Raw genomic sequence first — 16,195 nt, forward strand, 5'->3', positions numbered from 1 at the left:
TGTATTATGGGAGACGTTTGTTGATCAGGTGACTCCACCCGGGATAAGGCAATTGGCAGGTGGGAGATAAGCCCCGCCCATCCGCTCAGCGGGAACATCACAGCCTTGTACGTACTGAACTGGACAATTTGAAAGGTAGGGCTTATGCTTCTTCACCATGGGATATGAATTTCTATCTTTTCTTCCGCCGCCCCATCACCAGCACTCGCTGATTAACAGTGGGTCATTGCCAACTTTTTGGAATTCAGAGTTTACTGGATTTAAACCAGTGACACGCCAATTTTAAAATTAGACGCTAGGGAACTTGAATTTGAAAAATCAAAACATGCTGTAGGGATTAACACCTCAAAAGATTAAATTTTAAGGTGATGCACTGTTCTTAATACACAAGTTATAGAGGTTTACAAAATTATGAGGGGCATGAATAGGATGAATGGACAGTCTTTTCCCTGGGTTTGGGGAAGGGGGGGAAAGAAGTCTAGAACTAGAGGGCATAGGTTTAGGGTGAAAGGGGAAAAGATTAAAAGGCATTTGGATGGGTATATGAATAGGAAGGGTTTGGAGGGATATGGACCAGGTGCTGGCAGGTGGGACTAGATTGGGTTGGGATATCTAGTCGGCCTACACAAGTTGGACCGAAGGATGTGTTTCCATGCTGTTCATGTCTTTGACTCTGTAAGTGGGTGTGAATATCGGAGGTATGATTATCAATTTTGGTGTCGTCAGCAAACTTACTAGCGGACAGTAAAGAAGGTTACCTGAGAGTACAAAGGGATATTAATCAGATGTAGTCATGCTTTGGAGACACCGGTGTTGGACTAGGGTGTACAAAGTTTAAAAATCACACAACAGGTTATAGTCAAACAGATTATTTGGAAGCACTAGCTTTCGGAGTGCTGCTCCTGCATCAGGTGATTATGGACAATTAGATTGTTGAAGATACAGAATTTATAGCAGAAGTTTACAGTGTGATGTAACTTAATTACATATTGAAAAAGACCCAAATTGTTTGATAAGGCTGTCATCTTTTAGAATGACCATGTTAGTTTCAGTTCTTTCATATGTAAATTGTAAAACCTTTTTTTAAAAGGTTACATTCTCAAATTGCACTTTAACAGTTGGTGTCATGTCAGCCCAGATAAGATATTGAAGATGTTAACTCCCTGTAAGGCTGTCTGCGCCACAATAGTCAAGACTGATTCTAATATGAAAAAAAAACGGATTTACAGTATCTTACATGGATTTGTGCAGTTTGAGAAAAGTAAAGTGTAATTCTGCAAGTACAAATTCACCCACAAACTTATATGTGTATGTATGCATGTGGGTGTGTGTGTGGTTGCAGGGGTGTTTGTGTGTGTCTGGGAGACTGTGTGTGTATGTGTGTGACTGTAAAGGGGTTTAAGTCAGTAAGAATGAGTGAGTAAGTGTATGTGTGTATATGTATGTAGATATGTATGGGATCACCTGAAGTGTGATGTGAATCCAAGGTCCCAGTTGAGGCCATCCCCATGGGTACCGAGCTTGGCTATCAGACTCTGCTCACCCAGTTATCATTGTTGCCTGTCCCAAAGTACCCCTTGGAGGACAGTCACCTGAAGGTCAGAGGTAGAATGTCCCAGACTACTGAAGTGTTCTCCAACTAGGAGGGAACACTCCTCTGTTGATTGTTCTGTGGTGTCCATTCATCCGTTGCCATAGCCTCTGCTTGGTCTCGTCAATATGCTATGCTTTAGGGCATCCTTGCTTGCAGCATATGAGATAGTCAACGTTGTCTGAGTCGCATGAATACCTGCCACGTACATGGTGGTACCTATGTCGACATTGACACGTCTTGCAGCATCAACCGTGACATGGTTGTATGGTATTGTCCTGAAAGCTGGGCAGTTTGCTATGAACAATGGTCTGTTTGAGGTTTGGTGGTTGTTTAAAGGCGAGAAGTGGAGGCGTGGGAAGGTCTTGGTGAGGTGCTCATTCTCATTGATAATGTGTTTCAGGCTGCAAAGAACATGGCGTAGTTTTTTAGCTCCTGGGAAGTACTGGACAACAAAGGGTACCCTGTCGGTTGCAGCTTGTCGGTCTCTTGTGGAGGTCATTACAATTCCTCCCTGTGGCATGTCGGAACTGGCATTCAATGAGTTGAGCATCGTACTCCGTTCTTATGAAGGCATCCATGAGTTCTTTCAAGTGCCCGTCCTGTTCCTCCTTATCTGAACAGATAATGTGTATGCGTAGGGCTTGTCCATAGGGGATCGCTGTGTAAATAAGTTTCAGCTGGAAGCTGGAGAAGTGTAGCATCGTGAGGTTATCCATGTGTTTGCTATAGATTGTAGTGCTGAGGTGCCTATGCTTGATGGAGATGCATGTATCTACACTTTATATACACACACACACACACACACACACACACACACACACACACACACACACCATACTTTACTGCAAATCCACGGATAACCTTACGATGCTATACTTCTCCAGCTTCCATCCGAAACATTAAAACAGCCATCCCCTATGGACAAGCCCTACGCATACACAGGATCTGTTCAGATGAGGAAGAACATGACGGGCACTTGGAAGTACTTAGGGATGTCCACATAAGAACGAGATACAATACTCAACTCGTCGACCACCAGTTCAGACGTGCCACAGCAAGGAATCGTAATGACCTCCTCAGGAGACAGACACGAGTTGCAACTGACAGGGTACTCTCCATTGTCCAGTATTTCCCAGGAGCCGAAAAACTACGCCACGTTCTTTGCAGCCTGCAACACATTATCAATGAGGATGAGCACCTCATCAAGACCTTCCCCACACCTCCACTTCTCACCTTCTCAACCATCAAACCTCAAACATTGTTCATAACAATACCGTACGATCTCGTCACAGTAGACGCTGCAAGATGTGTCAGAATGTCGACACTGATATCACCATTACACGTGGGGACACCTCCCACCATGTACGCAGCAGGTACTCGTGCAACTCAGCCAACGTTGTCTATCTCATACGGTGCAGGCAAGGAGGCCCTGAGGCATGGTACATTGGCGAGACCAAGCGGAGGCTAAGGCAATAGATGAATGGACACTGCAGAACAATCAACAGACAGGAGTGTTCCCTCCCAGTTGGAGAACATTTCAACAGTCTGGGACATTCAACCTCGGACCTTCGGGTGACCATCCTCCAAGGCGTACTTTGGGATAGGCAACAATGGAAAATGGCCGAGCGGAGGCTGATAGCCAAGTTCAGTACTCATGGGGATGGCCTCAACCGAGACCTTGGGTTCATGTCACACTACAGGTGACCCCATTGCACTATACACACATAGCCGGACTCTCACAGACCCTCTCTCATACACTCCCACATACACCCTCTCACAGACTTAAATCCCTTTACACTCACACAAACCCACATAAGTTTGTGGGGTGAATTTGTACTTGCAGAATTACATTTTACTTTGCTCAAAAGCTGCATGAATCCATGTAAGATTCTGTAAATCCGTTTTTTAGATTAGAATCAGTCTGACCATTGTGGCACAAACAGCCTTACAGGGAGTTAACACCTTCAATATCTTATCTGGACTGATATGACACTAACTGTTAAAGTGCACTTTGAGAATGTAACTTTTAAAAAGGGTTTTACGATTTACATAAGAAAGAACTGAAATCAACATGGTCATTCTAAAAGAGGGCAGCCTTAACAAACAATCCAGGTCTTTTTCAATATGTAATTTGAGTTACATCACACTGTAAACTTCTGCTATGAATTCTGTGTCTTCAACAATCTAATTGTCTACAATGACCTGAAGAAGAAGCAGCACTCAGAAAGCTCGTGCTTCCAAATAAATCTGTTGGATTATAACCTAGTGTTGTGTGATTTTTTATCTTTGATCAGATGGGCAAATAGGCCAAGGAGGGCCAGACAGTGTTCAATCTAGATAAATGTGATAAACATTTTGTTAGGAAAAGTCAGGGCAGGACTTCTACATTTAACAGTAAGGACCTGCGGAGTGTTGCCAAATAAAGACTTTGGGGTGCAGGTTCATAGTTCCTTGAAAGTAGAGTCACAGGTAGACAGGCCAGTGAAGAAAGCGTTTTGTATGCTTGCCTTTCTTGGTCAGTGCATTAAGTATAGGAGTTGGAAGATCATATTGGTTAGGCCACTTTTCGAATCCTGTGTGCAATTTTGATCTTTGCTATAAGAAGGATGTTGTGAAACTTGAAAGGGTTCAGAAAAGATTTACAAGAATGTTGCCAGGGTTGGAGAGTTTGAGCTATCGGGAGAGGTTGAATATGCTGTGGCTATTTTCCCTGGAGCATTGGAGGCTGAAGCAAGACCTTTATAGAAGTTTATAAAATGAGTGGCATGGGTAGGGTAAATAGTCAAGGTATTTTCCCCCCAGCATTGGGGAGTTGAAAACAAGAGGGCCTACGTTTAAAAGTGAGAGGGGAAAGATTTAAAAATGGGAACTAAGGGGCACCATCTACGTGGTGAGTGTATGGAACATGCTGCCAAAGGAAGTGGAGGAGGTCGGTACAATTACAACATTTAAAAGTCATCTGAATGGGTATATGAATTGGGACAGTTTAGAGAGATGTGGACTAGGTGCTGGTGAATGTTCAGAAAAGCGTTAAGGATGCAAGGGTTAGACAACTTGAGAAATAGGGAGAGATTGAATAGGCTAGAGCTGTTTTCCCTGGAGAGTCGGAGGCAGAGGGGTTTACAAAATCAGGAGGGCTGTGGATAGAGTAAATAGACAAATTCTCTTCTCTGGGGTGGGGGAGTCCAGAACCAGAGGGCATCGGTTTAGGGTGAAACAGGAAAGATATAAAGGAGACCTAATGGGCAAAGTTTTCATGCAGAGGGTGGTATGTGTATGAAATGAGCTGCCAGAGGAAGTGATGGAGGCTAGTACAATTGCAACATTTGAATGGCATCTGAATGGGCATATAAATGGTAAGGGTTTAGAGGGATATGGGCCAGGTGCTGGCAGGTGGGACTAGATTGGGTTGGGATAGCTGGTCGGCATGGACAGGTTGGACCAAAGGGTTTGTTTCCATGCTGTTCATGTCTATGAACATGACTCTAGATGGAACGAGATTGATTTAGGATATCTAGTTAGCATGGATGAGTTGGGCCAAGGGTCGGTTTCTATGCTATATATCTATGACTAAGTGAATACTAGATTCACAAACTGGAAAAGCCCAGAATGTATGTCACCTTACCCAGAAATAAGTTTTAAATCAATTCATGATCATTCCTTGGATATTGGATTCAGGTGAGCATTTGTCCTCTTGGGTTGACAATTTCCAAATATAAACGTAAACGACATCCCAAGTATATTTCACACAGGTATCAAATACATTGTTCAGTGAACAGTTGATTATTTCATACCAGATATTTATGATTTCAATTTTAAATAGGTTATATTGGACTCAATGTTAACTCTCTCCAGAGAAGACACTTGATCTGCCGAGTTTTTCCAGCATTTATTTCATTGCTAATTTTCTCCTGTTGGCATTTGAAAATTTTGCAGCTATTGCTCCCTTGTTAAAGTAGTCATTATTCACGTACATGTTGCCAATTCGTAGAAATCTGAACAACTTTGAGCATCAAAGTTTCAAAACCTGGAGAATCAGCATGTGATAGTGCAGAGTTAAAACATAGCTCAAATCCAGTTCTGTCACAACCCAAATGTTCATACATCAGAGATGTACAGCGCAGAAACAGACCCTTCGGTCCAACTCGTCCATGCGGACCAGATATCCCAACCCAATCTAGTCCCACCTGCCAGCAAGGCCTGTATCCCTCAACTCTTCCTATTCATATACCCATCCAGATGCCTTTTAAATAATGCAATTGTACCAGCCTCCAGAACTTCCTCTAGTGGCTCATTCCATACAGACACCACCCGCTGCATGAAAAAGTTGCCCCTTCGGTCCCTTTTATAATCTTTCCCCTCTCACCTAACCCTATGTCCTCGAGTTTTGGACTCCCCCATCCCAGCGAAAAGACTGTCTATTTATCCTATCCATGCCTGTCATGATTTTATAAACTTCGGAGGTCACTCCTCAGCCTTCGATGCTCTAGGGAAAACAGCCCCAGCTTATTCAGCCTCTCCCTGTAGCACAAATCCTCCAATCCTGGCAACATCCTTGTAAGTCTTTTCTGTTTCACAACATCCTTCCAATAGGAAGGAGACCAGAATTGCATGCAATATTCCAAAAGTGGCCTAACCAACGTCCTGTTCAGCTGCAACATGACCTCCCAACTCCTGTACTCAATATTCTGACCAATAAAGGAAAGCATACCAAACACCATCTTCACTATGTCATTTACTTGTGGCTCTACTTTCAAGGAGCTATGAACATGCACTCCAAAGTCTCTTTGTTCAGCAACACTCCCTAGGATGTATCCACTTAATCCTGCTAGATTTGCTTTCCCAAAATGCATCATCTCGCACTTATCTAAATTAAACTCCATCTGCCATTCCTCAACCCATTGGCCCATCCGATCAAGATCCCGTTGTAATCTGAGGTAACCTTCTTCACTGTGCACTACATCTCCAATTTTGGTGTCATCTGCAAACATATGCGGAAAGTCAGGAGGCATGGGATAGTGGGAAATTTGGCCAGTAGGATAGAGAACTGGCTAACCGGTCGAAGTCAGAGAGTGGTGGTAGATGGTAAATATTCAGCCTGGAGCCCAGTTACAAGTGGAGTTCCGCAGGGATCAGTTCTGGGTCCTCTGCTGTTTGTAATTTTTGACTTGGAAGAGGGAATCGAAGGGTGGGTCAGTAAATTTGCAGACGATACAAAGATTGGTGGAGTTGTGGATAGTGAGGAGGGCTATTGTCGGCTGTAAAGGGACTTAGATATGATGCAGAGCTGGGCTGAGGAGTGGCAGATGGAGTTCAACCCTGTCAAGTGTGAGGTTGTCTATTTTGGAAGGACAAATAAGAATGCGGAATACAGGGTTAACGGTAGGGTTCTTAGTAAGATGGAGGAGCAGAGGGATCTTGGGGTCTATGTTCATAGATCTTTGAAAAGTTGCCACTCAGGTGGATAGAGCTTGTAAGAAGGCCTATGGTGTATTAGCGTTTATTAGCAGAGGGATTGAATTCAAGAGTCGTGAGCTGATGTTGCAGCTGTACAGGACCTTGGTTAGGCCACATTTGGAATACTGTGTGCAGTTCTGGTCGCCTCATTTTAGGAAAGATGTGGAAGCTTTGGAGAGGGTGCAGAGAAGATTTACCAGGATGTTGCCTGGAATGGAGAATAGGTCATACGAGGATAGGTTGAGAGTGCAAGGCCTTTTCTCATTGGAACGGCGAAGGATGAGGGGTGACTTGATAGAGGTTTATAAGATGATCAGAGGAATAGATAGAGTAGACAGTCAGAGACTTTTTCCCCGGGAACAGAGTGTTACAAGGGGACATAAATTTAAGGTGAAGGGTGGAAGGGATTAGGGGGATGTCAGGGGTCTGTTCTTTATCCAGAGAGTGGTGGGGGCATGGAATGCGCTGCCTGTGGGAGTGGCAGAGTCAGCATCATTGGTGACCTTCAAGCGGCAATTGGATAGGTACAGGGATAGGTGCTTAAGCTAGGACAAATGTTCGGCACAACATAGTGTGCCGTATTGTTCTATGTTCTATGTATACCTTTATGTCTTATGCTCATGTCCAAATCATTTATATAAATGAAGAAAAGTAATGGATCCAACACCGATCCTGGTGACACTCCACTGGTCACAGGCCTCCAGTCTGAAAAACAACTCTCCACCACTATCTTCTGTCTTCAACCTTCGAGCCAGTTCTGTATCCAAACTGCTAGTTCTCACTGTACTCCATGCGCAGCATTGAGAACCAAAGGGCCTGTACTGCACTGTAATTTTCTATGTTCTATATATTAACATTGTTAACCAGTCTTCCATTGGCAAACTTGTCAAATGCTTTACTGAAGTCCATATAGATCATGTCGACCGCTCTGCCCTCAATCCTCTTTGTTACTTCTTTAAACAAAGTCAATCAGGTTCATGAGACATGATTTCCCACAGAAAGCCATGTCCTTGCCTTTCCAAATACATGTACATCCTGTCCCTCAGGATTCTCTCCTGCCCACCACAGACGTCAGGCTCCCCGGTTGAAGCCAGGCTCCCCTGGCTTGTTCTTACCACCTTTCTTAAATAATGGTACCACATTAGCTAACCTACAGCCTTCTGGCACCTCATCTGTCTTTCGATGATACAAGTATCTCAGTAAGGCACCCAGCAATCACTTGCGAGCTTCCCACAGAGTTCTAGGGTACACCTGATCAGGTCCTGGGGATTTATCCATCTTTAGATTAGATTCCCTGCAGTATGGAAACAGGCCCTTCAGTCCACCAAGTCCACACCGACCCTCCGAAGAGTAGCCCACTCAGACCCATTCCCCTACCCTATATCTACCCCTCACTAATGCACTTAACACTATGGACAATTTAGCATGGCCAATTCACTTGACCTGCACATCTTTAGATCGTGGGAGGAAAACCAGAGCACCCGAAGGAAACCCGCACAGACACAGGGAGAACGTGCAAACTCCACACAGACAGTCACCCAAGGCTGGAATCAAACCTGGGTCCCTGGAGCTGTGAGGCAGCAATGCTAACCACTGAGCCACCGTTCCGACCTTTATACATTTCAAGACATCCCACACTTCCTCCTCTGGAATATGGATATTTTAAGATATCACCATCTATTTCCCCACATTCTATATCTTCCATGTCTGTCTCCACAGTAAACACTGATGCAAAATACTCATTTAGTATCTCCCCCATCTCCTGCGGCTCCATACAAAAGTTGCCTTGCTGGTATTTGAGGGGCCCTATTCGCTCCCGAGTTACCCTTTTGTCCTTAATGTATTGGATTCCTCCTTAACCCTATTGCCAAAGCTAAATCATGTCCCCTTTTTGCCCTCCTGATTTCCCTCTTAAGTATACTTCTACTGCCTTTATACTCTAAGGATTCACTCGATTGCTCCTATCTCTACCTAACATATTCTTCCTTCCTTTTTCCTCACCAAAACCTCAAATTTCTCTAGTCATCCAGCATTCTCTGCACCTACCAGCCTTCCCTTTCATCCTAACCGGAAAATACTGTCTCTGGACTCTCATTATCTCATTTATTGGGCTACAAGTAATACAAAAGCATTGTGACCATTTTAATAGAATAGGGAGTGGAGTTTGAATCAAAGCTTTTCTAATTTGCATGCTTCAACTAGTTATTTCTGAAGATTGGATTGTGCTTCTGTCAGTAACCAATGTGATGCATTTGTAATATAGAAGCTGCTTGATAGACTGGGATTTGTATGGACATTGTAATAACAAAACTGGGGGGACAGGCAAGGAAATATGAGGATAGTTCTTCAACTGAACAAACAAGTCAAATGGCACAATATTGGACCAAGAATGGAAAAATATCATAACAAATTATTTATTTCATGATAAGTACAAGAATAATTTGAACACAATTTAGAGTGCTTATCAATTTCTTTAGTTACAGGTTCTTTTCAATAGTACAACTCTGTCCTTAACTCTCAATTTTACAAAAAGCAAAACATATTGTTTGAAATAAGTTTTTTTTTCCCAAATACCAAAATCAGCCTAAATATTTTTAAAGTTTCATAGTTAGATCTTTCCATTTACAAAGAATATTTAAATAGCTTAATCACAACTAGTCCAAATATACTGCTTTAGACAATGACATGGGGTTCACCACTGTTTCCAATTTACTTGAAAGTTTGATTATATTTGCAGAAGGTTCCTGAGGAGAGGCAACTCGGGGTTAAAAACAAAAAGGGTGAGCAGGACAAAAAATATAAATGGGTGAAGAAAGATGTGAGAAAAACACACCAAAAAAATTAAAGGAAGAGCAACTGAGCACTTGTTCTAAAAAGGTATTAATTTACTGCAAATAAAGTTAGTTAAATTAGACTACCAGAATACAGGTGGGGTCAAGTCCAAATTAGTAAAAAGTAATAGTATGACCAGCGCCAAGAAGTTCTTCCAACAAAATGATTAACACATGGAATGGAATTGTGGAGCATGATAATGTCCCACAGTTTAGGATGAAGCAAACATCAAGCATTTCTGGTTGGATGAATTAGAATAGTCCAAAAAGACCTACCCTCATCAAAATCTTCATGATTTTGTGATTTGTGATAATAGGTGTGGTCCCAGGGAAGGGATTTTTTAAAAAATATACATCCTCATCCACATCATATCGTTTTGTATATGGATGTCACGAAGCCTTCTTAAAGCCCTTCAAGATTGGATAGATGTTCTCAAATGCTTCATAGATCTCTGAACGTACTTTGGCACCTGCAGATAAACAAACATTTTAAACTCTTCGCTCTGAATACATATCAAGGTGCCAAACATTACACCAAATCTATTACACAAAAATGTCAAGTTTTTAGCAAGTTCTGTGCTAATATACAAAGTTGGCCCTTTGGAATGCACATTTTTTTAGTGCAGCACTGCAGTGATGGTGCTATTAACAGCAATAATCATTTATTGAAGCTAAAATGTGGAAAATAATATCTGACAAGGGAAATTATGAAAGTACATTTATTCAAACAAAACAAAACAAAAAACATTAATTTAAAAAAAATAATCAATCAGCTAGTTTCCATTAAAGCATGATCGTGTTCTATCAATATTTTCAGAATAGCATTTAAATTATTGAAGCAGTTTACTGATGAAATTAATATCTGTAGATAACATATAGCTTAGTTATTATGACACCTATTAGTGATTTTTGAAAAGATTTATAGCTCAGGTTGACTTTCTGGATGGACATTTGCTCGCTGAGCTGGAAGGTTTTGTTTTCAGACCTTTCATAAGCATATGAGGTAACATCATCAGTGAGCCTCCTGTGAAGCGCTGGTGGTATGTCCCACTTTCTATTTATGTGTTTAGGTTTTGTTGGATGGGTGATGTCATTTCCAGTTCTTTTTCTCAGGATGGAAGATGGGGTCCAAATCGATGTATTTATTGATAGAGTTCTGGTTGGAATGCCATGCTTCAAGGAATTCTTGTCTCTGTTTGGCTTGTCCTAGGATAGATGTGTTGTCCCAGTTAAAGTGGTGTCCTTATTCATCTGTATTTAAGGATACTAGTGATAGTGGGTTAGTTGGTTTGTGGTTAGTTGATGTTCATGTATCCTGGTGGCTAGTTTTCTGCCTGTTTATCCGATGTGGTGTTTGTCTGAGAAAGAGACCTGGAAATGACATCACCCACCCAAAAAGAAACTCCAAACACAAAAAGTGGGACATGCCACCAGTGCTTCACCAGAGGCTCACTGATGATGTTACCCAGTATGGTGACAAAACATTTGAAAACAAACCTTCCAGCTCAGCCAGCAAACCTACATCCAGAACCTCAACCTGAGTTACAAATCTTTCCAAAAATTGCTAACACCTATGGGCACAACACACGAAAACTGGTCTGAAGATGGGAAACCAACGCCATCCACAAACAGCTGTATTCCTGCATGAACGCCTAAGGAAACAGGTACTACCAAAATATCTTAAATACAAACTCCACTCAACACCCCACTCGCCAAATGAATAGCAGAACAAAATGGCCACAGAATGCTTCAAGAAATGGTTAAGAATGCTTACAACCGACTCCATAAATACAATCAGGAAATGTCACTCCAAAAACCTTTTACTCACAAATGTGACAGACCATGAATGAATAGACACACTACAATAAGCCATAAGCATCAAACAGCAGCAAACACAGGAATTGAAGAAAATAGCCCTCCAGAAAAAACTAGACAAACGCTCACAAAAGAGCAACACAGAGGCTTGGGTAATTTTTTTTTTACTGATACTTTCCACAGGTGGTGATAGACCCGACCCCACAACTAGAGAATCGAATCACAGTCTGAGAAAAAAAAACTGAAGAAATCTGGAGAATTAAACAAGACAGACTTCCCAAAAAAAATGAAACCAGATGGATCCAAAACACCATGCTTCTACGGACTACCCAAAGTAGACAAACCAGGAGCCCCCCCTCAGACCCATAGTCTCACTATCTGGAACACCAATGTTCAGATGAGCAAGGGAACTCCACCAAAGACTAAAGACTTGGTAGAACACTCACGCCACTCCATTCACTCCACCCAAGAATTTCTCAACACCAACGACACTGTGATAGAAGAGGATGAAATAATGGTCTCCTTTGACGTAACAGCCCTGTTCACATCCAATAATATCAACCTGGCCAAAGAAACACTGGCTACAAGAACCAAAAGACACAAACGCCAGAAGTGCCAATCTCATCAGCAAAGATAACATCATCGAGCTAGTGGACCTGTCCCTTACCACCCACTTCATATTCAATAACAAGACCTACAAACATATCAATGGAACACCCTTAGGATCACCAATATCAGGGTTTCTAGCAGAAGGTTGTGCAGAGACTCAAAAACAGCTCTCCCAACCATCCAATCCAGACTTTGGTTCCACTAAGTGGATGACACCTTTGTCATCACTAAATGAAACACATTAGAGAGAACCTCCAACATCACCAATAATACCGGAGGAGGAGGACGAGTAGGAGGACGACGACAACGACGACGACGCAACAAACCGCCATTACTAGATGTCACAGTATAGCGAACATTCAATGGAGATTGTCAATCCTGTGTCGACAGGTGAACACCACATATTGGCCGAATACTGAAGTACTCCTAACACCCACAAACGAAGCTGCATTAGGGCATTATTTCAATGAGCCACCACACACTGCAGCATCAGGGAACGACAAAGAGCAGATGAGAAATACTTACAGCGTATTCAACAACAGGTACCCAATAAACATAGTCCGCCAATTCCTCAGCATGAAACCCAAAACAAGCAGACAACGCGTTTGAAACCCTAGACGTTTTACCCTACAAAGGCATCTCAAAAACGATCTCCAGACTACTCAGACCTCTGGGCATCACGGTAGCCCACAAAACTACCAACACACTTAAACAGCAACTAATGAACTTTAAAGAACAGATATAAACAACAAGCAAAACGAATGTCATTTATAAAATACCTTGCAAGAACTGTAACAAACACTACATTGGACGAACAGGCAGAAAGCTAGCCACCAGGATACATGAATATCAACTAACCACAAAAAGACATGACCCACTATCTCTAGTATCCTTACATACAGATAAAGGACACCACTTTGACTGGAACAACACATCTATCCTAGGACAAGCCAAACTAGAGACGCACACGAATTTCTTGAAGCATGGCATTCCAACTGGAACTCTATCATTAAACATCGATTTAGACCTCATCTACCGTCCTCCGGAGAAAAAGAACTGGAAATGACATCACCCACCTAATGAAAACTAAACAAAAATAGAAAGTGGGACATATCACCAGCGCTTCACTGGAGGCTCACTGATAATGTTACCTCATAGTGATGAAATGTCTGAAAACAAACCTCCAACTCAGCGAGCAAACTTACATCTGGATTGGGAAACTATTTTGTCCAGTTACTGAGATGAGAAACCGAGAGAACGTGTTTGCTTCAATTACTGAAATTATTTCTGCTACTGGCACTTTATAGTCAGTCATTGCAAACATTTCCTGAATAATTATGCAAAGTGAACATTTTCCTAAAATCTGAAATTAGTCTGTTAGCTTCCTTTTCCTCATGAAATTTTGAAAATAGCAAAATAGGCCAATGCATTCTGCCTGCATAGGTACTAATCTAAAAACTGATATCTGAAACACTTGGTTTACATCAGAAAGGAATAATGAGTAATTTGATTGCAGAACTTAGAAAAATAAAGTTGATTAATCTTTAAAATAAATTGGATACATAGATAAAAGTTTAATGATTATTGTTAACAAGTTCACGGCCCTGAAAAAAAAGTACTTAATTGTGGTTACTGACTGCCTAACTACATAATGAGCTTGGAATAGAAGCATTTTTGATGAATAGATATAGTTTCAACAGTTAAAATAAATAACAAAATTCAAATTACATGCTGATCAACAACAGTCGCAAAAATGCAAGAGACCAATATGAAAACAGATATTAAACATATTTGTTTTTACCTGTCAAAACAACCTTGCCAGAGACAAATATTAGCAGAACAATTCTTGGTTTGACCATCCTGTAAATGAGACCTGGGAACAATTCTGGTTCATAGCTGGAAAATGAAAGATTGTTGCATTAAATTGTAAATACAAGTAGAGCTTATACACTCATCTTGGGTCTAAGTGGAGATCCATTCAGCAGCAAAACAATAGCCGTTAAGCACATTCCTACATTGGTACTTGCTAACTGGATTATCCTACAATGACTTCATTCTCAAATAATTTTGGATAAAATTATCAACACAATGAAAACAATGCTTTTCTGAAGTCATTTCATAATAGCAGGAGTCCACTTTACTGTATTTTCAAATTTGCCATGCTAAAATACAATAATTTTATTTCACCTTGTTTTCAAGCAGATGCTCATGCCCATTGAACTCTGATGTTTCTGAAGCAATATCCTGATCTGAAGAACATCCAAAGCACTGTGACTTGTCAACATCAAAATAGAAGAAGGATAAGTTTCTGTCACTGTTATGCCCTGCTTTGCAATCACTCCTGGAGGAGGCCTTGAAATACCACTCTTGACTGACAATATAATGCTTCCAAACCAGTGTGAGAATACGGATTTAAAATTGTGATCAAGCAATTCAATAAACATGTACATGTGTATATAGATACATGCAAAAAGTTAGCATTCAATCAGAAAATGTCACTTCAATAGTCACATTCAATCCATGTCCTGATATTGGCCATCTTTTATACATTGCACTATGTGGCAAAATAATAATGGACAGAAACCACTGATTCAGTAGCCTAAGTGGATTAGATCAAGTGACTACAGTCTGTTGACTGACCCCAGAACACTCCACATTAGAATGCTACTACTAACTTAAAATACAAACTTACATACCCATCTGCAGAAGTGTAATCCAAAATGCTCTATAGAAACATATGTCTGACCTGCATGCATATTTTTACATGTAACAGTGTGTGTCATGGCCAGCATGAATGGCAACAAAATTATGTTGCTGCACAACCCATATGCTGTCAGTTGGTTCTTACCTTGATTAAGCTCAGGGACTTTAAACCATTTAGAAATTAACCAGACCAAGCCACTTCAAAAATTAAGTGTGTAAGGGTCCAAAATGGATTAAATATTAAGTATAATAACAACATGTGTTTACTTGAAAAAGAACATTGTTAGATATTTAGGTGAATAATAGAATTGTAATCAACTGCATGGAGACTTAAAATATTTTCAAAACTGGTGTACTTTTACTCCTTATCTCATTTGGTAACATTAGAGCATGAAGTTTTACTGTTACAACGGTACTCACTTTTCTCAAGTATATGGTTCAAAAATTCACATGTGATGTGGCAGGAAAAAAACTTACATTTATATAGTGCCATAAGCATCTTTGGGATGTATCATTTGTTTCGCAGCCAATACTTGATTTTGAATTGCAGAAAAATTCCTTTACTCTCCATGACAAATGAGATATGGTTTATTTTGATAGTGTTGGTTCTGGGACAATGTTCATCTGAGACAGAAAATATCTCTGATCTTCAATTGGTGCCATGGGATATTTTAAATTCACCTGAATGTAACACACTGTTATAGCTGAACAGATGTTTTACAACTTAGGTTACGCACTTAAATCTGGCATAAAATCTGAACCCACATTGTCTCTCTCAAAACTAATTTGTTACTACAGAATTAGCATTAACATGGAATTTGATAAATCCAGCCACAAATGGATTTTCACAGACAGCAACCAATATGTTGTTTTTAAAAACTAAATTAAACAAAGTGTTGAGAAGAGATGGGCTTCACTGAAGACAAATGGATCTAATCTTCTGGTTGAGAGATAGTAAATAGAGTAGTGGGGATGGATTTAAACTTAAGGCAGGAGTGAATGTTGACTAATTGGTGCAGTTATGGAAGTATCAGTGAGGGCAAAAGAGAAAAAATACACAATGGAGAACAGGAAGTGATCTGGTTCTAGGCTCAAGAGTTGACAGTGAACAAAGAAATTGTTGCCTCCCAATTGGCAAGACTTAAGGGCAACATTAAATCATATGTATGAAAATACAGAGTATAGT

At 40.9% G+C, this 16,195-nt stretch overlaps 1 protein-coding gene and 1 long non-coding RNA gene across 2 annotated transcripts in view; one reads left to right on the plus strand and one right to left on the minus strand.

Annotated features, from left to right (window-relative positions):
* Positions 1–21: 21 nt before the first annotated feature.
* On the plus strand, positions 22–15,360 carry LOC140476336 (uncharacterized). The gene is made up of 2 exons (XR_011960449.1): positions 22–135; positions 14,509–15,360. It is a non-coding gene; the product is annotated as an uncharacterized lncRNA (long non-coding RNA).
* The window catches only part of LOC140476335 (TATA-box-binding protein), a 35,111-nt gene continuing 29,188 nt past the window's right edge, over positions 10,273–16,195 (minus strand). The window contains exons 5-6 of the mRNA XM_072568779.1: positions 14,108–14,202; positions 10,273–10,352 (exon numbers count right to left, since the gene is read on the minus strand). Of these exons, the coding sequence (XP_072424880.1) occupies positions 10,273–10,352; positions 14,108–14,202 (175 nt within the window). The remainder of the gene's footprint in view (positions 10,353–14,107; positions 14,203–16,195) is intronic.

Source organism: Chiloscyllium punctatum, chromosome 4, assembly GCF_047496795.1.
Source record: "Chiloscyllium punctatum isolate Juve2018m chromosome 4, sChiPun1.3, whole genome shotgun sequence".
In the NCBI taxonomy this organism is placed as follows: Eukaryota; Metazoa; Chordata; class Chondrichthyes; order Orectolobiformes; family Hemiscylliidae; genus Chiloscyllium; species Chiloscyllium punctatum.